General features: G+C 41.5%; 1 protein-coding gene across 10 annotated transcripts in view; it reads left to right on the top strand.

Annotated features, from left to right (window-relative positions):
- Positions 1–26643, top strand: part of rbfox3a (RNA binding fox-1 homolog 3a) — a 486434-nt gene that overhangs the window by 415571 nt on the left and 44220 nt on the right. For 8 of the 10 annotated variants that reach the window (XM_053866321.1, XM_053866317.1, XM_053866318.1 and 5 more), the window contains 2 exons: positions 5690–5938; positions 15438–15581. In XM_053866321.1, coding sequence (XP_053722296.1) covers positions 5690–5938; positions 15438–15581 — 393 coding nt within the window. The remainder of the gene's footprint in view (positions 1–5689; positions 5939–15437; positions 15582–26643) is intronic. The other 2 variants (XM_053866323.1, XM_053866319.1) reach the window with 2 other exon arrangements.

Here is a 26643-nt window from a genome sequence, read left to right as displayed (position 1 = left end):
AACCACTGCATCGGGTCTCTGCAGAAACACGCGCAAATGCAGATATAGATATTGTGTTTTGGAGTGTGCGTGTGTGTGTCGCCGCTAAATTTCTCTTTAAATGCAGAGTAGGACCCTCCGTCACACTGAGCGTTCTGATTGTCTGAGCGCACATCTAGACTCTCTGTCTTTCTATGTTGTTCACTTCTGAGCGCGAGTGTGTCCCCAGCTGATTGGCCTCACTGGCTCCCAGCCCCAATCTTCATTAGTTTTCTCTGTCAAACAGGAACAATAAAGCAAAGGTGATGTGCACGGGGCCCAGACGGCGTGGCACTGGCAGGATCGCACACCCAACAGCTTGTGTTTAAGTGTACGTGTCGCCTCTTTACTTTGTGTTCGGAGGGTATATCAAGCGCTTGGTTTTGATAGTTTTCGGCAGCACAGCCAACTCCCCTTTCACTCTCAGATCATTACCATGTATTACACCCTGCACACACATATACAGACACAAAGGGTGGTGTAGCCAGAGGGGGGAGAAGTCATGGCGGCTGGGGGAGAAAGGAGGGCAGATCTGAAGCATCTCTGCCCAGCAGAGAGCTTGGTTAATGGTTAGTAGGGGTGGAGAGAAGCCCCGGGCAACTATGGAAAGTAGCTGAAGAGAAGGGAATCAATATTAGACACACACCTGCTGTGTGAAGATGTGCGTGAGCTATTTAATTACCCTGCAATGAATTAACCTGATATTTCTGTCTAATCTTCCCTGCTGTAGACACCGAGAACCTCTCATCTTTAAATCAGCCCACAAAGATTCCGCTCCCTGCTGGTGGGGGGCCCCTCCTCCTCTTCATTTAGGGCATTCAGACCAAACCCCTTATCTTGTCTCATTTTAGATATTGAAGATACCGCAACATTTCACGCTCGATGACATTTATTTATTTTGACATTATAGGTGCTGGATGGAGCTTTTGGTGAAATTGACCTGTCACTGCAGATGTTCGGAGGGTTCTCCCTCACAGCTGAGGCACACGGAGCATTTATTCTTAATTATTTTAAAATTAGGCTTTCAGGGTCTCTAGGCCTCGGGAGGTAAAACAGGTTGTCCACTTAATCTCTGCGCTGGCAGTTTGATCCCCAGCTCCATGTATCTATGTGTCAAAGTGTCCGTGAACAAGACGGTGAACCCGCGAGTCACTCCCAGTGGGCACTCCAGCTGTATGCATGGCAGCTCAGCTGAGTGAATCTCAGGATGTATTCCCAAGCACTCTGAGCGACAGAGTGAGGATATGCACTGTATTAGCAAAGGCACGCCCTTCGCTGATCTAGTTTTTAGGGTGAAAATGTTTTGTTCAAGGAGATCTTTAAATTGATTTGAGAAAAATAAAGCTGAACAAATAAGAACCTTCAGTGTCATTATTCCCACCTACTAAAAAGACATGTCTACATGAATTTACACCCAGATTTTGTGCCATAAAAAAACACCTTTTAAGCCAACAAATCTGCCTTTCTGAGACCATTTTCTTTGGTCTCTGAAAGGTCCAGTTTTTCAGCAGGAGCCAGAGACAACAACAAAAACAAGACAATTGCTCTCTTCTTCTGTCAGCATCTTTCATAGAAGAAAACTAATTTTAGTCACATATGCAAAGTAATGGGAGCTCGCTGCAGTAATGGCAAATAACAAGACAACAAGGATTTGGTTCCTCTTGAATTTTTGCCAATGTTGACTTCATTTTTTCTTTACTACTAACATTTAAAGCCTAAATTCTTTCATTCAAAAGAAATGTATGGTCCAAACGTGTGTTATAAAATCAGCGAGTACTATTAAACAAGTGCATATTTTACGTTTCCTTCCGCTTCTCCACAAATGGCCAGTCTGTGTGCGGTGAAAGCGGCAGCCTCGCATGTGCCGCTAATGTGAAGCCGGAGTCTATCAGACGTTGCTCCTGGTGCTCCACTGAGCCAAAGAGAAATAAACTCAATGAAGGAAAGATGGAGAACGGAGAAGGAGAGACAAGTGGTGATGCAGGGAGATAGATTGTGGGATGGAGGGAGAGAGGGATGGATAGTATGATTTAGCTGATAGGAGAAATCATTTACTAGCGCAATTTGTCGACAAGAATCTGGGGATGTCTCAGTGTGTCAGCGCCTCAGTCACTTTGATGGATGATGGAAGTTCAGTGTCTCTAACGCTTTCTCCCTCTTCGCCTTTTTTCCGCCTTACACACCAGCTACGGAAGACTCTCCCTCCGTGTGCGTGCCTGTGTATGACTGTATATCACCTCCTGATTTCGGATTTCCTCTGCAGCTCCATGAACCTGCCATTTATAACCCTTCACTGGTGGTGCCTGCGAATTAGCCGATGTTTAGTTTGTTGATCAGGGGTGTGTATTGGCAGTGGTGTATCAGTGCAGGTCTTCATTGATGCTGCACAGCAGGGAGGCCTATCGATGAGCCTCCTTGTTTTAGTGAAGCTGAACTCACACCAGGCCACAGTTCCACCCCTGCTATCGACTGTGGAGAGATTAACAGAAAAAGAAGCTGAACAACAGAGGAGGGGAAAAAAAGTGAGAACCAGTGTGAACCTTCACATCCACAACTGTAATCACAAGAGGAGCAAAAGTGAAATCCTCTGTTCAGTGCTGCAAGAAAGTCCTGGCTGGACACTGCTTTAGAGGAGAGGAATGCTATGTGGTTCCCTGGAGATACCTCCGCAAGGAGAGATGTTTGGGGAGATGGTTTAATGGATGGGGAATTGCTGCATTGATGCATAAAGGATGGATGATAAAAGCTGCATCTATGGATCATGAAATGGATGATAATTGATTGGATAAACGGAAGGATCCTTGTAGTAACTGATGTACCGATGGGTTGATGGAGAGTAGTATTAACATCTAGCTGGTAAAACCACAGATGGATGGCTGAAGGAATGAATAGATGAACGGATTGTAGAGTGGATGATGAATGATAGAGAAGTGCTGGAATGGATTGTTGCACGCATGGACGGATGAGTTTCTGCATAAAGGTTGGAGTCATAAATAAATAAAAAGTTGGATGCATGACAGACTGAATGAGTTGACCTAAAGACGACATGTTAAAGGTTGTATACAGAGAATAAATGGCAAAAGTGATGTGGCGATACATTGAATGTTATTGATCGATGGTTACAATGAATATGATGCTCTTGCAAGATAGACAGAAAGTATCGTTGGTGTTATTGTATGGACGGGATGGATGGTTTTGCAGGAAAAGTATGTTTTTTTTTTTCATTTTTATTGAAAATGATGAGTATATTTATATAAGCAATGGTGGATGTGTGAAATGTTGGATTTACAATAGCAACATTTTCACTGACTTATATCTCCATGAAGTCACTTTGGTATATGCAGTAGCTATTTTGGTGCCCAAAATATTTGTCATCATTGACGTCAAATGACATTCTGTAGTCGGAGCCATAAGTAGTAGTGATGGGTAGATCAGGTATCATGAAACAGTATTACAGGGAATGAAAATGTCCTACTTTTCAGAGGCCACTGGACGGCGCTCTTGGTTTCGAAATGATGTGGGGTTTCATTGAACTAGTTGTTCAAGTCCAAACATATTACAGCAGACAGAAAATCAGGACACTGTGTCATGAAACCTCATCAATCCTGCAATACCGTGTCATGAAACCCCTCACTCGTACTATAAGTTTCACCACCCCGTGGTGTAACTCATACCCCAACCATTGTTGTGTTTACGTGTTGGACTGTCCGGTGACTGTAACGCAGAAGTCAAGTGTTGCTTGTGTCGCTGCATATAGATGGATGCAAGGCTTGAAAGAAAGTAATGAATACTTCATGGATTCATTGATGTATAGATGGGGAAGGAAATGGGTGTTACTTGCATGGGCAGTTCTTCAGACCTCTCAACGGCTGGAAGTCAGATGAATAGATTGTTGAACTGAAATCGATGAATAGTAGCCTAATTGAATGGAATGTGAAACACAAGCATCGGTTGGATGAACAAATGGCCGGGAGGATTAATAGTTGCCGTGGACGGCGAAGGTTGCAACGAGGTGATGCGGGGAGCTAATGATAAATAGCTGAATCAATAGATGGATTTTTGCTTAGGTGAATGGTTTCATTCCAGGTGATCTCGCCACAAGTTCATGATTTGACGCAGAGTCTAGTAATACGCTAGTATTAGAATGAATAAAGCTAATCATAAGAATAGAAAAAAAATCTTTATTCTTGTGGGAGTGTGCGATTATTGAGCATTTCAATCGACAGCAAGAGTCTGGTTTCATTATTGGTGATGTGAGTCATTTCCTGCTGCAGATCTATTTTTTTTTTTCTATGTGAGGTGAGCCTAAGTAAACCCTTAATTGAGCATAACGTTTTCCCCGCCTGGGGAGTCGGGACGCGGATGTTGGCGCGGGTGCATCGCGGCAACAGTCAGCGGGCCATCGGCTTTGTTATGCTCAACACCATCAATCTCCATGCATAAGAATAGCCAACTCCAATACGCGTATTGATCGCGGAAAAACCTTTGGAAACGGCTAAGGTCAAAGCCTCGTCCCTCCTCAAAAAGTTGCTGGCCATTGATTTTTAAATTTTTTTAAGCCACTTTTCATCAAGTTTGGAAGCGGTGCGTAAGAGAGGTGGGTCGCTAATATGTCAGATGGATTCATCATCATCGGCCGAGGGAAATTATTATCTGACAGGCATGTAGATTAGAGGGAGAGAACCATTTTCACCTTAAAATGAAAGGGGCTGAAAAAAACACACACACACACAACTGAGAGATACATGCAAAAGTGGAGAAGTGAAATGCCAAGTTGAATTAGAAACACGCACTTCAAACCGAGCATGCCATCAAAGGCCTGTCAGTTAATTGATCTGGCTCATCTCGTATGCAGTTTGCACTACTTTCCTTTGGTCTCCATGTTTGTCGTTTAGCTTGTGTGCGCGTTATATTTCTTCATGGGAATGATGCTGTGATCAAACGCAGTTTCCGCTCTACAAATAGCGCCAATATATTTTTTCTCTGCGTAAAGGATAAATCCTGCACACACAAACTGTAAACACACATCGCCTCATGTAACATTTTTAAAGATTATGACGGTGATTTTGATGACTTCTTGTGAGACTTTTTTCTCTGATACTGTAAAGATTTTAACACCGGTTGTTAATCTCAACTGTCCAACAGTTAATTCCACTTGCATCTGCTTCCACATAACTCAAGCCCCATCGACTGTCAATCATTTCCAGTCCAGCATAACAGATTTTTTTATAGTGCTCAATATAATATCATCAGATGGTGTGGGTTTTTTTTTTTTTACGAGAAGTCTTCTTCCAGAAATGGTCCTGATATCAAATCAAATTGTAATTTATGGAATATATGTAACATTTCTTTTTATCAATATAATAATGGAAAAAATATTCTTACATTATTTGAAAAAATCTGATTGAAAAGGGAAACATATTTTGAGTAAATAAATACATTTAACGGCTAAACTACAGTTACTACCTCGCAAAAACAATGGCAACGCAATTGTCACATATTGTCCAAGTCTGACGTTTTGTGCAGGTTCCTTGTTCTGATCTGTGGTCATGGCGATGTGTAGAGGAGCTTCATGACGTTTGTCTGCAAAAGTTACCTCTAGTCTTTATGTCCACTAGAGTGTACAGAGTCTACAACTATACTTAAGTTTGTGTTTGCTCTGTCCCAACAGGGTAACCAAGAGGCCCCAGCTCCCCCCGAAGCCATGGCCCAGCCCTTCCCACCGGCGCAGTACCCTCCTCCACCACAGAATGGGATCCCCGCTGAGTACGCCACGCCCCACACTCACCCGCCCACTGACTTCACAGGCGCGACCACGGTGGCCGAACACGCCCTGACGCTGTACACGCCTACGCACACGCAGAGCGAACAACCGGTAAATGACAGCAATACCCCCGCCCTCACAGCCAACACAGTAACGGTGAGTGAAAGCTAATGGAGAAAGTGAATACAACTAGCTTGTTATCAACACATCAGTGAGTCAGGAATATTGGATTATCAAAATTCAGATTTTATGCCTCGACTTTTCTTATGTGAAGAGCCAAAAAACCTTTGTGTTTGAACAAGATTCTAGATTCTATAGATTCTATTCTCTAAATTAAGAATGTGCCAACACCCTTAACTTCCTTTTCTGGAACTCTATCTATCTATCTATCTGTCTGTCTGTCTGTCTGTCTGTCTGTCTGTCTGTCTATCTATCTATCTATCTATCTATCTATCTATCTATCTATCTATCTATCTATCTATCTATCTATCTATCTATCTATCTCTCTCTCTCTCTGTCTGTCTGTCTGTCTGTCTGTCGATCTATCTATCTATCTATCTATCTATCTATCTATCTATCTATCTCTCTCTGTCTGTCTGTCTGTCTGTCTGTCGATCTATCTATCTATCTATCTATCTATCTATCTATCTATCTATCTATCTATCTATCTATCTATCTATCTATCTATCTCTCTCTCTGTCTGTCTGTCTGTCTGTCTGTCGATCTATCTATCTATCTATCTATCTATCTATCTATCTCTCTCTCTGTCTGTCTGTCTGTCTGTCTGTCGATCTATCTATCTATCTATCTATCTATCTATCTATCTAGCTATCTGTCTGTCTGTCTGTCTGTCTGTCTGTCTGTCTGTCTATCTATCTGTTTGTCTGTCTGTCTGTCTGTCTGTCTGTCTGTCTGTCTATCTATCTATCTATCTATCTATCTATCTATCTATCTATCTATCTATCTGTCTGTCTGTCTGTCTGTCTGTCTGTCTGTCTGTCTGTCTGTCTGTCTGTCTGTCTATCTATCTATCTATCTATCTGTTTGTCTGTCTGTCTGTCTGTCTGTATAATCGTAGCCTCACCAGACACCTCCCTAGCTATCTCCAAGTCTGGAACCCTCAGTGTCTGTACATGAAGAGACCTACAAACTTACTGGCTCTAAACTTTCCCAGCGTCTCCCCTCAACACATATTCAAACCTTCTCTCGCTCTGGGATTTTTATGTGAGCTAAAGCAGTTGTAGCAGTTGCCCAGCTCTGCTGAATCCCCAGAGAGCCCATCCCAAGTCCACACAGTCACACCAGCATCCAGCCTGTGTCTTAAATAGGTCATCTCATATTGATACAGAGTAGCTTTGAAAAGCCGCGGGTGCAGAGTTAATGCTGTCTGACCAAATTGCCAGAGGGAGCCCAAAAACATATGTTACATTTCTAGTCCGGTAATTCCTCATATCTTGTTTATGTTAAGAGAGCCGGTGTGTATCCGCCAATGGATGTGAGGTGGCGCTTGATGTGAATAGAATACTTACAATCAGGAGATTAATTTATGTATGTTTAACCAGTAATCCCCCGTGTGCGACTGGCCTTTGAAGGCAGCGAGAGTTTGAGATGGCTGAGACAGAGAGTTCACTCACAGCTCTCAGCTCAGCCCAAATGCTTTTGTAGTGGTGGGTGGTGCGCTGCGAGGCATGCAGGGAGTGTGTGAAACCTCTCTTGTTGACTCTAGGACTGTCTCTCTGAAGTTCCTTTGACGCCACACTTCACACAACATGAAACCTCAAACTTAAGAAGTTAAAAGTACCCAAGTCTCTCAATAACGGCTCTAAAATCTGAGAAAATGCATGAAGCAGGAAAGCAAATGAGACCCAGAAGATATGCAAAACAGAAAAAGAGAAGAGATAGCTTTCACTTAAAAGGATGCGTACTTATCTCTCTCGGGCCTTCGCTATAAGATCAAGCCGGTGTGCGAACGCGCAAGTGTACTCACTGACACAGCAGGTAGTCCAGGACAAATGAACAGGATTCATATTTCCATAACCCCCCACCCCACTCCACCACCACCACCACCACCACCACACACACCAGCTCGGTCCACTCCTTAGTTAACCGCACCTCCACTTGTCTCCAGGTGAGCAGCCTTCAAACTGTCAGCCCCAATAAGAGCAGAGCATGCTGGGACGGTATGGGGAGTGTGTATGGAGTGACGGTGGAGAGGGGGAGTCCACACTCAGCATTACTGGGAGTGTTTTACAGTCGCTGTGGAGAGTTTGTCACAGGCTGTAACTGTTACTGTCAGGAGACACAGTTACTGCAGGGTAAAGGAGGAGGCGCCGTCTCTCTCTCTCTCTCTCTGCAGCCTACCACACATTTACTGCACTGATTGTCGTAAAAAATAAACCCGTAACGAGGGTCAAACCTGCGCTGCAGGATGAAGCCTTTACCCACAGAAGCACTCGGTTGTTATTTAGTCGGTCATACGTTTCTTAATTACTGGTGGATTGCTGTTGTATTATTGTACTACAATTTGATATAGGGATATAATCAATGACTTTACTTCACTTAAGTTGTGAAGTGCTTCTGATGAAAGAAAAGCAAAACATTACTCCGACTTCTAATGGAATCAAGTATTTCTACAATGCAACACAGATGTTTGGCATAGCAGTATATGGCAAAGGTGCAGTGTGCAAAAAGGGAGCAAAAGGTTTTCATCAAACAGGTGCAGCGGTATTAATATTTTGTGTTGCGCTTGTGTCTGTATTTGCAATGACAGTGAAATTCATCGTACAAAAAGTCGGAATCGGTACAGTTGCAACTAGTAACAAGCATGTGAGGTTTCATGAAAAAGTGTTCTCATTTTCACAACTAGATGGCGCCCTATAATCTTTAGTTTTGCTCAGCCTTTTCAATGAAACCTGACAATGTTTTTTTAAGCAAGAGTGCCACCTATTGACACCCAGAAATGAGGACACTGTTTCATGAAACCTCACTTGCCAGGTGATAGTTGCAACTAATGATGGGTAGATTTTTATGACACATTATTGAAGGGTTGATGAGGTTTCATGAAACATCATCCTGATTTTCAGAGGCCACCAGATGGCACTGTCTGTTGTAAAATCTTTGGACTTGAGCAACTCATTACATGAAACCATACATTGTTTCCAAACCAAGAACGCCATCTAGTGGCCTCTGAAAATGACGACACCGTTTAACTATACCACAGTAATGTTTTCCGACTTGAATTTCAGCTATGATGACAGTGTGTTGTCCCTGTATTTATTATCCAACTGAGCAAAGATGACAGTAGTACCAACGAACTGCAAACAAAGGGCTGATGATGCTTCACGAAACATTACATTTTGGAACTCAGTAGGTGGCGTGGTCGATTTAAAAATGCCGTGGCATTTTATGTTGTACGAAGCTGCCAGTTATTGACACACAGTTCTTCCTTGTGGCCTCAGAACACTGCTTCATGAAGCTTCACTAGCTCTTCACTGAAATGGCATCAGTGGGACTAGCAGATGTAGAAGCAGCTCAAATATTTGAGCATGATTGTAGATGGCGAAGTATTAAAACTCGAAGAAAACCAGTTATCGGAGCTAGTTGCCATGGCAACCTACTGGCCTTTTACGATTGTTTATGTCTTCTCCTTTCATTGCCGCCGCCGGAACTTTCTCAACGTAAATGTTTCCATTAAAACACACATCTGGCCGTCTATTGATGTCTAGTCATGTGTGTGAGCGCGTGTCAGTGTGTGTGTGTGCGGGTCTAATCCCCGCCGAGAGTCGGCTCTGTAGCAGCGTGTAATCTACCTGTCTGCTGATGCTCCCATCTGATTCCATTATAAGCCTGTGGAGGTAGTTCACAGACACGCTGCTGAGCTCAGCAAGTCTTGCTTTCACACAAGCGCGGGCAGACGCGCACATACGCACATGTGTTGGGGAGATAGTAAAGACGCAGCTGGGATCTAATTGAGTGTGTAATTAAGTGTTGTTGTTTGCGGCAGTGGCCGTGTGTGCGTGCCTGCATGCATGTGAGCGTGTGTGTCAGAAGTCTTTGTTGCTATGATTAGTTTTGGTTGTGATTCATAGAGCACCAAAGTACAGATTACATCCTTTTTTTGTTACCCTGCTTATACCACACAAAGGCAGGGATGCCCACACACTGACTTTGTATCGTACACTGTGAACAGCAAACTAAATATTTTTTTGTTTCTATCATTTGAATAAAATTGATCTGAAAAAAAAAAAAACATAACAAAAAAATATTATATAGTAGGGGCCATCAAGCTTCTGAAGAAAAATATTTTTTGTATAATATCATAAAAATGCATATAATTACTCAAGGGTATTATATGTTTAAAATCTGTAATTTAATTATATTATATTATTGTATATTATTGTATTTGTCTCAATATAAATCAATAATGGAAAGTCTTGACAACAAAACATGTAAAATGTAAATATGATTTTTAAAAATAAACTTTATTACTAGGTATTTTAGGTTTAATAATTTTGAGGGACAAAAATCAATAAAAATATAAATGATTAACAGTAAAAATAAATAATAAATTAATTAATTTAAAACAAACATTTGCAATTCAAATTGTGAATTTAATGTTGCACTAACCTCATAATGGCCACATGAATACAGGCAATGGGCTGCATGTGGTCCCCGGGCCGAACTTTGCCCACCCCTGAGTTCCTCCCCCTCCTGAGAATCCTGACTCTGTCCGTTATTCTGACTCATTATTATAGATACTTAAACTGGCCGTTCCACTAACTCACTGGTAGAGACTCACTTCATTTCATCTGAGATATGGAGTTCAATGTATGATAAATTATTTAAATGCAAAAAAAGGATTTGCATAAACTTGATGTTGCTTTCTGGAGTTATTGGGTACATTGAATAAGACGGAATAAAATTTAAAAAACAGTATTAACAGCACCTCAACCCCAGCTGACACGTCGTCTTGTAACTACAAAAGTGGCAGAATTCATTAGTGCTAGAACAACTAACTTCTGCAGTCACATTCTAGAGCACTTCAAAAACTCCCCCGTTGCCTGTCTTCCGTGTTGCTTTCCGGAGAAGAGGCTGTAATATGCCGCCGTTTTATGCCATTTCATAACGCATTGCTTCATTTAATCTGTCAAACATACGCAGAAAAAAAACAAGATTTGATCTTTTGCGACCAATAATGGTGGTTTCTGTGTTTAAAGTTTGCAGTCGACACACACCTGGCATGCGAGCGCACACACTAACCACAACTCTCACTGTTTCCCTGGTGACAGGAGACAAGAAGCTGGCTGTTTGTGTATGATAATGTTTATGTAATTATTTCTTCTTCCTCCCGAGTGCTCACAAGCCATGCGTGGTGGCGTCATGGCGACCGAATGTAGCCGTGGATTTCAGCTCTTTGTCCAGAGAAATGCGCTTCCTAAAGCTGCTAAAGTTTGACTCAAACTCTTTGCTGAGTGAAAAAGGGATGTAAACTTGATATTCATCTTCAGTGAGTTTTGTTCTCACTGCTGTTTTAATAATGTTTTCATGGAGGGAAATATGCCCCCATTTTTTGCAACAATTTAATATTCTCTTCTGACATGTTTGTATGTAACTAGTATTGCTGAGGCATGGCTCCAATATACGGTATATTATTTATTAGAAATTTGAAAGTCCCTTTTTACAACTCTTATATAAATATGGACAAATCAGCCCTGACCTTTGTCATTCTACTCCAAGTAAGATTCTAAAGTTACTACTTGTTGTCCAAAACACACAATACATTTTTCATCTACACTTTTTTTTATCAACCCATTACATTTGTTATATCATGAATTGAGCTTATAATAGTTTTCTGTTTGTGCCCTGCATTTATGAAATATGAGCATTTGAAATGTCATTGAACGCAGTGAGCTGAATCAAACAGTAGGTGGCAGTGGTCACCAAAAGCTAGACAGTTCTGCCCATTTCCACTCAATCCGTAATATGTATTGGAATGTCTTTATATGTTTTAATATGTTTTTGAGTTATATTTTGAGTTAAAAATAGATAATAATTAATGGCTGTGTCGATAACATAAAATTAACCAAAAAATGTACATGACCATTAATCAATGTGTTTTAATGTAGATGAACACATGCTGACTATATTACTAGGTGTTTTTTTTTCCTTCAAAATTGATATTACTTTCATTTTCCGAATTCAAAAGGACTCACTAAATCTGGACCTTGAAACCTCACCTCACAGCTGGAACCTCAGTGTGAGGAATCCCCGCACACCTTGTGGGTCTGACCCCGAGCTCCACCTCTTTTTAATTACCGCCCACCTCTGCTGCTCCGCTCGGACTCACGCAGCTCAGTTAGCATGCGATGAAAGGAAAGAGGAGACGAAAAGGAGCGAAAGAAGCTCTCAGTGGAAGACAGGGGTGGACGTCCACTATGGAGATGTGAGAAGTCGAAGCATAGATGTACTGATGGTGAAGCACGTGGCAGATGGAGAATGCTTCGGGGATGCTATGGTATCAATGAGCTAACCTTCCTGGACGTGAATGTGAATAAGGCTGTTGTCTACTCACGGTGTAAAGGGAAAGCAGATGTGTTTGGAGTGTAATGAGGAGGACAATAATCGTCGGCGGTGAGAATCTTGGACCTGGGACCAGGATCTGGATCGTCACAAATGGCAGGCTTCTATCAACAGTATTTAACATAGTAGTTTCACTGAGAAGGTTTTGCTGTGTTCATGGTGTCTCCAGCAGCAAATGAATTTAAACAGAGACACCAACCAGGGAGGTGAAGATGCTGCAGCCTTGTAACCATGAAACCTTCTTTGCGCTCTGCATAACCAGTCATGTCAAAATAAAAACATCTTTACTCAAACTAAAAGTAGCCCCAAAAGTTACAATGAGCTCATGAATCTGTTCTCATCCAGATGTAACCTTCTGAACTTAAAAGTAAAAGAGTGTGCTGCTCAGCAGAGGGAAAAATAGTCTGTGTTGAGCACCGTCTTCTGAGTTAAATGAAACATAAATTCACCATTCAATACCTCCAGAGAGAATTTCTCAGCTATTTTGGGGGGGAACAACTCACCATGATATGTGCCTTTCCAAAGAATAGTGCTGGGTAGATGAGGTATCATGAAACAGTACTGCGGGGTTGATGATACAGTTTTCAGAGGCCAGTAGATGGCACTCTTGGTTTAGAAAGATGTGAGGCGTCATTGAATTAGTTGTTCAAGTCCAAACATTTTACAGCAGACAGTGCCACCTGGTGGTCTCTGAAAATCAGGACACTGTTTCATGAAACCTCATCAACCACTGTGTGATGAAACGTCATCTAACCATCACTTCAAGTGGAATTTAATGGACACACATGCTGCTATCTTTGTGGGGACTTTCTCTTGCCTCTCACCCTAAAAATAAATGACTAAAATCACCTAGTTGTTATGAAGCATTCATCCTCAAACTGAGGCTTAAACCTGTGAGGACCGGCAACAATGTCCCTACAGGTAGGTGTGTTTCCAATAATTTGTCCCTCCGAGTATAGCTGAAGCAGGAAGGTATGCACACACACACGAGGCGAGAGACAAAACTACACAAGATTGTTGCTTCCCCTCGTTCAGTTAAAGGCTGTTCTTTGCCTATTCAGCTTTTGTGCATGTGTGTGTGTTTGTGTGGTAAGTGCATGTGTGTGTTGTGATGTAATGCCATTATCCTGACTTGCCCGTCTTTCCGTTTTTACTGTTCTCTCTTCAATCAGCACTTAGCTTGGGCGCATCTCTGAACTCTCCCTCCCGCCCTGATCTCTGCGCCTCCTCCCTCCTTCCATCCCTCCTGCCTCGCCTCTCCCTCTACCATGGTTCGCCTCTCCGCCCTCTCTGAATGCTGCTACCTTCAGCACTTCTCCCTCATTGATCGAGCAGGTTTAGCTGACATCATCGCTCCATCTCAATCTCTCCCCCTGTCATTCTTTCTCTCCTCTTCCTTCTTTTTCATGTCGGTCCAAAATCTTTTCACTCTCTCTCACTCCCTCGTTTGTTTCTTTTTTTTTTTTTACTGCCGCCGACTGCAAACAACTCAGCAGGAGTATTTGAAACTGGGCCGGGCGCAGGCATCACAAGATCAGACAAACACATCAGAGGGGGGGGATTTGTCCTCTTCGCCAGCTCTCTTTGCTCTCTTCATCGTGTTTTTGTTCTCGCTGTAGCAGCATCTTCAGATAATGATTTGCTGGGCAGGAAAACCCCGATTCATTATACAAATGTGTCACCAGAGGAAATGCCACGCTCAGAAGCGTTGAAATTTTTCCCATCCTAAATTTGAGTGCACGATTGCATCGAGTTGTTTTTGGGTGTCTGGATGTGAACGTTTATGACCCAGATACTGGTCATCAAGAAGCTGGCCTCCCAACGCTCCGCACAAAAGAATAAAAAATAATTTGTGTTCTCCTGGCTCTTGCCGAGTTCGGCTTGATCTTCTTCTTCTTCTTCTTTCTCAATTTATTCATGTTCTTGTTCTTCTTTTTCACGTTCCCGCTTCTGTTGTTCATCTTCTTCTTTTTCGCCTTCTCTTCCTCTTTCTCCTCCATCACCATCTGCTCCCGTCCTCCTATTCCACATTCTTCTTATTCAAGAAAAAATGAGAAGCCAGATTCTAAATTAGCAGAATCCATCTGTAAGATGGACAACTCGCTGGATGTGGTGACTCTGTAGAAACAGAACATTGAATCCAGGCTGTTTTCTGGAGGTCTGTTTCCACAGGATCACTCGGAACACTGAGCCTTTTTTCAAGAGAGGGGTGAGAGGGCCACATTTGCACTATATCTCAGATGAGAATAAACAATTTCTTCATACACTGCCTGCACTGAATGAACAATGCTGATGTAGATGTGCTTGGCTCCAGCATGTAGTGGCCGTGTAACTACTTTAAATGTCAGAATACCATAGTTTGCTGCCACAGAAACGCGCACTTCAATGTGAGACAAGTATAAAGAGTGCAGATTTTCTTTCTTAAGACTCTGCTGCTGTGTTTCTACGTGCCATGACAGCTATATGTCTAAAGCCATGAAGCTTTATTTTAAAAGTAATCCAATTGCTTCAATGTTTCTATTTGAGCTCTATTTATTTTATTTCATTTATTCCATTCCCATCACATCAACGGACACCATCTCACCACGCAGCTGCACTATAGTGGCTTGAGAAAAGCTGGAAAACAAAGGTGTTTTAAGTTGAATTCAGAATGGAGATCACCTGAAATGACTGGGGATCTTGTTACGCCTCACAAATTGGCACAGGAGCTTTCTGCATCCCACTGTAGGCTCACATTCTTGGGATTGACCCCTCACCCGGATTTCTGAATAGGGCTGAGATGGACGCTTGCCAGAGAAAGTAGCCAATACATCTGTCTTCAGCAAAATCCTTGAGCTTGTTCGGAACGTTTGAATGCATAAAAAGGCAACACGCTCTTTCTATAGTGATGAGGCCATGAAAAAAAAAGATATAACTGTAATGAAGACACTTTTCACTGCAAATCCAACATCCTTTTGTCCAGCTAATTGGCTTGTCCTGGTCTCAAAAAGGGGCGAGACAAAAACTGTACTTGTTGTTTATGCTGTTTGACACTTCTGGTGACTGACAGGTGCGTTCCTGTGTCTGTCTCCGTCAGCAGGAGGAAGTTGCACAGACGGAGGGATCCCAGCATCTGCACCTGCAGCCGAACGACTCCTCAGAGAAGCAGCAGCCCAAAAGGTTACACGTCTCCAACATCCCGTTCCGATTCCGAGACCCTGACCTGCGGCAAATGTTCGGGGTAAGACTGACACACTCGGGACTCACATCAAATAACTTTTTGGGAAAGATGAAGGCAAAAGATGCAGATGTATCTCATCTGTTTCATCAGACAAGGTACTTCAAACCAATTCTATTATGACTGAAAAAAATGTATATATTATTCAGAACTTTCTCCGCAGACCCAAATTGCAACACTAATGCAGGTCAGAGATATTATTTGGCTTTATGAAAGTTGTCAAATCTATTCTGCATCAAGAGAACAAAAGAAATAAAGCAGTGAATTCTAGCCATATTAAAGCTTTGCCTCCGTGTTTTATGATGTTTTTTCAAATGTCAGGACCATTCACCTCCATTTATATTCACATTTTTTTTACTGACTGTCTAACACAAGTAGCTCTCAGGTCGGAATATTTTGCACTCCAGTTGGTGGTTCTTTAAACTTTCTACCTTTCTTATCTGAAACTTGAGATTCATGTATATTTTCAAGAAACACCAATGTAAAGGTGTTGGTTCCGACTCCTTGTAAACTTAAATTAAAGGTAGGATCTTGAAAAAACAATGTGAGCAGTCATTTGAATTCAATGGCCCATCATCGCATTGTGGTTTGGCAAATGGCAGTTGAGTTCGGTAGATAAAACACTATTTTTTTTTTAATGGGCCTGTTGAAATGAATTGTTTATAGAATATTTTATGATCCACAATGTATAATTTTGTGTTCAAAAGCACTTCATAAATTGGTGACCATTGGACATTTTCTGCAATAAAGTGCTCTGAAACTCTAACGCCAGTGTGAAAATATTACCAGCAAAAAATGACACAATTTTTAAAAGATACACATTTAAATTTAAGTTTATGCTATTACCCCCATCTCTGTGCACAGCTTCATATACATGGACATGAAGTTGCTTCAAGAGGTTATTGTGGAGAGACTTAGCGCACAGAAGACCTGGAGAAGACACTGTGTGTGTGAAGACACACCATGGACGTTTCCCAGGCTACGGGCGTAACTTCTGCTTCATGTCCAAAAGGATTTCAACTCTCATTGAAATCTTACATATTTGCTGCTGTTAATGCTAACAGCCGTTTGAATCCAAGTATTTTCGCTTTACATTCTCTGGGTCGAAACATCTTCAGCTGCCAGGAATCCAACCGCAGCTCTGCCGAGTGTCCGAGAAGTAGGTCATAATCGCCACGCTATGGAAGGGTAAATAATTTATGTCCCTACCTCTGGACGACCTTTAGCCCAAATTAGACAATTTAGATTAAATTTTCATCCTGCCTCACGTCCTCAAACAGGAGGAACAATGCAGCAGATTTCAGGTTCAGGTCAGTGGAGTCCTTCAGAGGTTTCAAAGACACTTGAAAACCATGGTTGTGAAGGATAGATTCTACCAGAAAATGCACTTTAATCACTTCCTCAATATGACAATCTGATTTTGATTTTGATTTTTTGCTTTTGAAGCATCATTAATTGCTCTATTGGGAAGAATGATTTGAACTTTGATCTGCATTTCATTGAAGTTTATTTTTTTGCTCACAGATGGACGATGACTTGTTAATTGAGATTGGACTATTCAATATATATATATAATATACATATATTCATAGAAATGAATAATGAATTGCCATGTGTGGTGGCTTTCTTCTTCTAAGTGAGCGTCCAGATAAATTAATGTCAGCGATGTGAGGCCTGGAAGTAAAAGGTTTCTGAAAGCATCCAGTAATGTAGCATCAATAATAATGAGCAAAACATGTGTACAAATAAAGTATGTCAAACGTTGCACGAATCTGCCTGAGACACACAAATGTCTCATAATGTAATGAATGAAAGTTGACCAAAATTCGTTGGTTGGTTTGCGAACAGAATTATTTTAAACACAGTTTCCTTGGAACTTTCAGACCTGATTGAAAATGGGAACTGGACAGAAATTATTTGATTTTGATAGTAGCTGTAGTTTCGAATGTTTTGAAGGTTCAGTTGTTCCTCACTGTCACCTGCTATATATATATATATATATATAAAATAACTGCTCTTCAGTTATTTATCTATCTATCTATCTCTCTGTCTTTATGTATATATATATATATATATATATATATATATATATATATATATATATATATATATATATATATATATACGGCTTGGCAGCCATCTAGATGTGATATACATATATATATATATATATATATACATATATATATATATAGAGAGAGAGAGAGAGAGAAAGAGAGAGAGAGAGAGAAATAAATAAATAACTGAGCAGTACCTGCTCTTATTTCATCAAAAATCGTACTGGTTTGCGGGTTAGGAAGAGCAAATAAATATTTTCGTTGCATGATACTGTAACTATATTCAGAATGTTGCTCCTATTTTTACATTCATTTTTACAACATTTTTATCTAGTGTGACTTTCGTTATTGGTTCAACCTCAAGTTCGTCCTTCACCTCAAGTCAGTGGAGGGCAAAGTCATTATTAATAATAATTATGATTATTTTCATCATTATCTAGTCCATTATCTAGAATCTGGATTCTCAGCCACACTGGTGTCAATAGGAAACTACAGTCAGACATTTGCGTGAGCATTGATCATCTTGATAAATGAACAGCATGCAGACTGGCTTTTGCTGAGCTGCAGATCTGCCAGGTCCAGGATGCACCAGGCCTGATTCATCCAGAACCCTGAAACCGATGTGGTCAGCTGCCGGAAGCCGGTGTAGCTGACAGGCAGCGTTTTGAGGAAAAAGATTGGAGATTGAAAACCACTTGGGCTGCACATTCTGAATGAACTGCAGTCTTAGATCTGATTTCACTGGGCTGCCAGGAGGCTTGGCAGCCGTCTAGACGTGAGATGACCAGACCTTGGACTTGTGCTGACCGTGTGAGTCAGAAGTTTTGGCTTCATGTTGTACAGGATCATCATGTTGCTGCAGCAATGTTGTTGGTCAACAATCAGATGCAGGTTCTAAAAGCGTCACAGACATGGATTCAACCAACGCAGAATAAGTAAGAAAAAAATGCTCATTCTGTGGATACAAAAATAAATAAATATATCACTTAAATTTAGTGTTCATACATGACATGGTAAATTCTGTTGTAATTCTGATAAGTTTCTCGTAAGTGGGTAAAACGCGGCCATCTTGTGTGGTCACTCGAGATCCCAAATGTGAAGAGCCAAGTGCACTGAAGCGAAGGAAGTTGTAGCAATATCAGCAAATAATTTGCGATTTCTCAAATGTTTTTGAGGAAGTAAAGGAGGTCTAGGCAAATTTAGACTCATTTTAATTCGAACCTTGTTGTTGTGAAAGCGACAACTCGCACTTGTCTAAGGATGAAGTGTCTCGAGGAGTAGGATCAGATATGGACAGCTGAAACACTCAACATAAAAATCTAAAGTTTAAGTGGAAGTAGATACTTACACTCAGCTCAGAGTGCCCCGCGGTACAACACATATAATGCATGTGGGTAAACAACAAGCAAGTTTCTCTCCACTGTTTTGTTATGTTGCTGTGATTGCTCGCTGTTTGTTTATGTTTCTTTGAGCCGAGGTTTCATGCAAAAAGATTCCGGCAGATCAGCAAAATGATCGCAGACGATGCAGATGGTTGCCACTTGCCCCTCACCATTTCTTATGACACTATTCATCTATTGGTCAGAACAGGCTTCCGTGCTCACTGTAACCAGTGGCACAGCCAGCAGTCATGAAACGGTCCGGCATTTCTGACTGAAATACTGAAGCAGGAAAGTTTTTTACATGTATTCTAATGGATGCGTCGACAGGATCTACCTCCGGTGACCTCATAAAGGCATTGAATTTGATTCACTTAGTATTAGTTCTACACCAATTTAGCATTGTAATTCATTAGCTTAGCTGTAGCCGATAAGCGATCATTTCCACATGCATTTTTATGTATTGTTCTGGAGCCGTGACACTTTAATGCTTTTGATGCTGTGCTAGATCAAAGCAGAAACTACATCCTGAGTTTCTTTAAAATTGTATTTTCGATTTCAATCCCAACAAGTTAAGTCTTTTCCTGCTGGTGCTTTTTTCGCTTTCGAACACTTGGGATGATGTTTAACTCATCCATCCCAAAGTTAAAGTCCTATATTTATACCAGACAGGTTGCGGAGACGCCCCATAGCTGGAGTTGATTAGCACAAAGAAAAAAGAGAGATGGGACAGCTTGCACTGTGCTAGGGGAGGACACATTGACAGTCTTTTTCCAAACAGTTCTTAATGGATGTGTGAGTCTGTGTGTGCGTGTGTGCTAGTCCGGGTCCAAGCTTGTTTAGATGCTGCGCGGTTATCATCGCTCCAGTTTGCCGATGATATCTAAATGCACGTGGAAAACACACACGCGGTCACATTTCTTAGCTCTGTCAGAAAGCCAGCATGAATGGTTTATATAATAGGTGGTTGGAGACTCACCAACACCCACCTCCCCATTCCGCAAATGGAGTGAAACATCTGCTCCTGTGGGCTCCATGAGTGAAGCCGGCTTTCCCTAGCTTTAGGGCTCTTGATGTGGAGAGAAGGCGCAGAGATGGCAGGGCCCGTCAGTGGAGACACAATTAATGGGATTCCTCAGTGAGGTTAAAAGGGAGTTTATCCTCATTACGTGTATGTAGGGTGACAGCTCCAGTTACGGTGGGGAGTAACTGTCTGTGTGTGTTTGGATTTGTATTTGTGTGTGTGTGTGCGTTCTTGAAAAGGAGTGGGGATTCTAAACTTTCCCCCTGCAGTCTCCAGTCACTTAGCAAAGACTCCGGCGCGCTGAGCCCTGCGCCGCAATTAACCGGCAACCGGCATCCGTTTGCAGCGACTCAAAGAGTGAGAAACGAGAACGTGAGTGTGGAAGAGGGGAATGAGGAGAGACAGACAATCTGGTCCAGCTCACTACAGTCACTGATGTTCAGAGGTCAGCCCGCGCTGGCTGGTTTGACAAGTGGCATCACAGGGGTTCGCCGCCATCAGAGCCTGGAAACTTTTCCCGGCGGCACTTTAAGACAGCACCGTGGGAAATACTAACTAATGGAAAGTTATTTCATGTGGTAATGACATTTGTTTGTGTTACCATCAGACGCAAAGGTGCTTGTATAGCAAGGATAGAGCCAGTATAGTGAGCAGGTATCGTAATAAAAAGTGGCCTCCTCTTATGTTTTCTTCAATAGCAATAGCAGTTTAGAATCAAGAGAAAGTTTTAAATGTTTTGTAAATGGCCACATCACCTGAAACACAATATTTACAAATTTATAAAATTTCGTTCGTGTTCGGAATTGAGAATTTCCCAGTTACGACCCATGGTGATGTCACCAGATGTTGGATTTCAAAGCTGGAGAGTACAAGGGAGTATTGAATCAGTGAAATACACAAAAAGAACCAAACACATTGGTGTTTCCTCTTCATCCAGTGGGTATCCTAGAAGGAAACAGAGCACATGTTTATCAAGAAGATGCTTATATCTGGACAAGGCACGCATGAGAATACATGGACGTCAATATCTTGTTTTTCTTGAACAAGTTTGTGAAATTATTCCCAGATTCAACTTTCCACTTCCGCGATAACGAACGCCTTCTTATCAGTCCTTTAGGAAAGGCAAACACACATCTTCATCTTTCAAGACAATATTTATGAATGACTAAAAAGTCACTCCATGGAGTTCTCAAGTTGCCCGGCTGCGGTTTGTCATCAATCCCATGATCCTTTGCGTGTTACATTTAAGGGATTTCACAACATCTATTCGTCAGGACAGAATTGTCGAAATTCCCTTTTCTTTAGGCGCAATATTTGTTATTATTTCTGTAAAAAGTAAATTACTCCTGCATGGATGCACATAGTTGTTTCACATTTTAGTATTTGTTAAGGTAATGATTCACAGTGAAAACGCTGAAGGTAACTCATAAAAACAGAAAAACAAAGGGCTTTAACTAAACATGAAATTTGGAATACAGTGAATATCTAAATTATTTTTGGAGTCTGTCTAATATATTTGGAGCTTTGACTTTCCACCCAAATCTGGTCATTGACTTCATGCTACAATAATATGGAGTTTCTCAGAGATTTTTATCCTCAATTTAAATGATTCTTTTAAGATGAAGATGTTTGAGACACAAAGACTTCTTTCAAACTGAAAATGATCCATTACTTTGAACACAAGACAGCTGAATGGTGAACCAGGTTTTTGAAAACCCATTGGGCCAAATGAAGTGGCAAGGACCAGGCTACTTGACAGAGTAGTAGGGAACTTTCGACACAGACCTTTAATGGTGACAGTTGATGTGAACGGTGAAAGTGTGATGGTTATCCAGCAGCTTATTGACTCTACGCTCACAAGGCGCAGCACACAAACAGCATTTCCGTCCATGACCACATGACAAAATCTAGATCCATTCTTTAAGAAGACCTGCCTGACTTGGCGCACGACTTGAAAAGAAATCGCATTGGCTGGTTCTTTCCTGCAATTACTTTTTTTTTGTGTCACTATTTATGTTGCTTTTGTCACATCAGCAGAGTAGTTTAGCAGCTGTGATCCATTGTGTTTGGGCACTTTCTACTGGTTGAAGTAAAAGCCTGTCAGCAGGTCTGTAGTGTGTGAACACACGCAACAACGTTTTTTAGTTTTGTTTTTTCCAGTAATGGTCCAGCTCTGAGAGCGAATGCCTGAGGGTAGGGCAGAGGCTCGGCCGTCTAGATTTAACCTGGCCTCAGCTTTAACCACAATGGGCTACAGCGGAGCTCTCCTCCCTCGATTCGCTCAATCTCCCATTATGGTTCCACTATAGTACCAGCACAATGCAAACAAAGGCAATAGCTGGGGCATTACAGTAAATGGAATTCTGAGTCATTTCAGCAAAAGCTGTAATAGAAAAGCAATATTAGAGCATTAAACAAAGCCATATAAAGAAGTTCAATCGAAGGTGATGCAGTCACAAGCTTTCTGGGAATTTATGTATTATGAACAACAATACAATGTAACACAGTGATACCAGTCCAGCAGAGAAGGGGGAATGAAGCCAGATTATTGTGTGTAGCTGCAGTATACCGAGATACATGGTGGGAGGAAGTATGGCCTCAAAAGAAATAAAGCTGGGTCCATTACCCAAGCTTATTTCAGTTTAATTCATAATTAGAAAAACACATTTGGAGGGAAATTACTAGGTCGGAGGAGAGGGTCTTAATGGTAGAATGATAATTGGCATTAGCTACATCGCTTCACTGATTCAATTCTCTCATTCTCAACATGTGGCTCAAATCTGTAATCTAGGACTCGAGTAATGGCTCGCTCTTTTACAGCCACATCGAGGGCTATTATCGCGTTTGCAATTCTCAGTACAGTTGCAAAGAAAACCATGTGTGAAATGCTGAATAGAATATAGCAACAATGTCGGATAATTTTTTCCGCAAACAAGTGTTTTTTATATCAGCAGTATGCTGAAGATTCCAACACACAGTGTTCATCTCCTCCTCTGTTTGTGTCACACCAATTTTTAGTAGGTGAGCTACCAAAAAAAAAAAAATCATGAGTGATGGTCCATTTTTTTTCAACATTTCCAAAAATCAAGGGGTGACATTCCTGACGCCCCCTAATGGTGGCTATCTGCATTATGAAAGTGCTTCATTCTAAGACTGTTGAGTTCCATGCATTACATTTAAAATTGCACATGGAGAATACACTTTGTGTGTGTATTTCAGTGACAAAACAATAATAATGTGCGAGTGAGAATCAGGCCCCCAAAGTGCGTGCGCCTGTGGGAGGGGAAATGTTGATGAAGATTTCAGCAGTAAATTAGATTTTCTGGGTTACAAAGTGTATTTTTAGCAAGATATGTTGCTGTGTTGAGTCGTACAATGTTAATAATTGTTACTACAGTTTTCTGTGAGGGGTAAGGGACGACGAAGACAAAAGACAATCGCTCATGTGGATTTCTTTTATTAGCTTTAAGATCACTCCATTATATTTCCATCATCTGTTGTAAAGGGGGAATGAGAATGAGTTTTTTTGTACGCTCAACTACAGAAATATACCTTCTTATCCCATTGACAAGTCGAGAGCCTTGTGTTGCACAACAATCTTTCAGTTAGACTGCCCAGCCTCCTGCCAACCATGTGAACAGGGGAATGTCTTTTACTGTACATATTTGGTGGATGACAAGTTTGACTAGTTTCTCCCCTGTAAAATACCTCTGGAATACGGGATACCCTTTGGAGAATATTGGCCTTGTGGCCTGGTCATTTGATAGAACACCACTTCACCTTTGTCCTATCTTGAAGATACAAGGCAAGAATTCAAAGAAAGGTTTGTGCTCTAACCTTCCTGCATTTAAGACTCCCAACCAATAGCACCCCTCGCAACTGAAATAGAAATTAGGTGACGGATTAGGTAAATATTCCGATGCGAAACGCCATGTGTTTTGCTAAGGGGGACAATTTTGACGCCTTCACTATTCAGAGGGCTGCACTTTAAATCAATCAGTATTCCAGAGCTTTCAAAGGGGCCCGTCAAGAACTTGTCCAGCGAGGAACTCTGTATGTGTGAGTGAAAACGGAGCTCGCTGAAGGCCCCTGTTCACTTCATCCCACGTGGAGTGAAACTTGACAAGCTGATGTGCAGGTCCGCTCCTGTCCCCGGAGCCTTGGCTGTGTTTAATTAATAAGCAGGCACTTAGTGAGCAGGCCGCAAGAGTGTCCTCACTGTCACATTCCCAGAGGTGGGGCTCCTAAATGAGCCATTAGATAGCATGTGTTACACCTACAGTGGCTAACACATGCAGATGCAGAAAAAGGCTGGGGGTCTCTACTGTAGCCGCGTATATGTCTGGGCGTGGGGGGGGTGGGTTTTTAAGGTAATTGAGTTTTAATGACACCTACTCCTGCCTAATCACCTGTTCTGGAGGCTTCCAGCTTTGCAGGTAACCCAGCGTTCCCAGCAAGGGAATTCTCTTTAATGCCTCCTATTCAAAGCTGATCCCACAGGGCTCTATCCGAGCCCCTCTTTGCCTCTGAGGAGGCCAGATGTAATTATAATTGGAAAATCTGCTCATTTACAACAACATATCAGCCAACCAGCGGAGCTATTTCGCACAGAGTGGGTAGTTAGAAAGGCGAAACTCCGACTCGGTTGCATCCCCGCCGGTGCCAGTGTGTTTGAGTTGATTAAGACAATTAGAGTGTTTAGAAAAGAGAGGGCCAGTGATACATGTTATTGCTTTATATCCCATTACGTCGAGCTAGGTCTAAATGTAATTCCAGCTGATTTAAATTTGGAACATAATATTGTTGGTTATAGGAGTGTGGTGTGATGTATGCATGCATGCATGCCCAAGCTTTTTTTTTGTGTGTGTGCGTTTCAGACCCCTGTGCGACGTGCAACCAACAAAATTGAATTTGGCCGAGCTGTGTAATGCAAATGTGAACCTCTTTGAGCGATTGTTGCACTGAGTGCAGACTTTTATCAACACCGTTGGTTTAAATTCCTGCTCAAGTTGGAAGATACTCTTGAGACATCAAGTGGATTTGATAGCCATAAACAAGCAAGGAAATTTGATTAAACTTTTTTCTGAAATACTTCAGGATTTTATAACTGACCGATGATCGATGACCGACAGGCTGCAGGTGTTCTCCATGTAACATCTACCACCTCCATGTATCTTAAGTGTGAGTAAAATGTAGGAGACACGCCAATTTGCATCCGATACTGACACATTAGTTATTCAATTGAATCACATTTGGACTTCCACAGCAATTCGAGGAGCCGCAAGCAACACTTCACTTAAAAAAAAAGTCAGTTGTAGGGAATTCATTTTCGCAAAATATGTAGCGCTTCATATGCGCATGAGCTTCACTTAAGCACAAAGCCATGAGTCCTAATCTCAACCTCTCTTTTTGACCATCATACAAGATTTGGTCTGATTCCTGGTACAAGAGTCATGAGGATAAATGAATTAAAACACACATGAGTAAAGAAACGTAACATACAGAGAAGTCGTAACTCACCGCAATATAGACTCGCCAGCACGCCGCACAAGTATACATTTAACTATAGCATATTGTAAAGGTGGGTAGATGAGGTATCATGAAACAGTATTGCAGGGTGGATGAAACAGTGGCCTAATTTTCAGAGGCCACTCGATGGCTCTTTTGGTTTAGAAATGATGTGTGATTCCCATGAATTGCTTGTTTCAGTCCAAACATTTTACAGCACAGAGTGCCATCTGGTGACATCTGAAAATCAGGACTTTGTTTCATGAAACCTCATCAGCACTAATGAAGCCCCTGGAAAGCCTGGACTTAATGAATCTATTTGTATGTGTTGTTATTTTAACAATAGCATATAGGTTTGCATGTGTTTTTGTACGTACAAACCATTCGTAAATAAGCCCAGCTGTGCATGATGTTCATTTTCTTGTTACATGTGTCTCATGAAGTCGTGTAGATTTAGTAAAATGCAATATAAACTATGTTGGGACTTATGCTTCTTTGACTCTGTCCAACTCAGTTGTGACCTGGAAGCTGCTTCCTTAATGGAAAAAAAGTTAATCAAACCAAAAATGTATTTATTAAAGTTATTCTTTTTTTTTTCATCTTTCATTTTTTAAATTTTAGAATGTATTTGAGCGTTCAATTTAAAACAAACAGCTCAAACTCCAGATCCACACTCAGGAGCATGGCCCTCTGCTAAGTCCCTGTGGAAGTGGTGAAGAAAAGGGAGGTCTCTGATGCAACTGTCAACTCATCATTCGATGAGTGGGTTTGGTTTCGGGTGGTCACTTTTGAACAACCGATTTTAGCACCCATTTTATATTTGAACTATTCTGTTTCTGTTCTATTTCTGACGCAAACTGGCTCATTTAGTTTCACTGTAACCAAAGAAAAAATTCTGTCACTCATGTCATTCATGTCTGCTTTCATATAAACCCTCATATAAACCCCAGAAGGGCCTTCTGAGTGACAGGGAATTATTATTTGCCACTTTGTTCTCGTCAAGTTCAGTGCTAAAACGCAATAGTGTCGAGCATAAGCAGCTTTTTTTTTCGGAACTTAAGAAGTAGATACCTTGACACATTTCCTGGAGCAGCACT

The sequence above is a fragment of the Synchiropus splendidus genome, chromosome 5, assembly GCF_027744825.2.
Source record: "Synchiropus splendidus isolate RoL2022-P1 chromosome 5, RoL_Sspl_1.0, whole genome shotgun sequence".
Taxonomy (NCBI): Eukaryota; Metazoa; Chordata; class Actinopteri; order Syngnathiformes; family Callionymidae; genus Synchiropus; species Synchiropus splendidus.
Note: the sequence above shows the minus strand (reverse complement) of the source record. Positions and strands in the feature narration are given on the sequence as shown.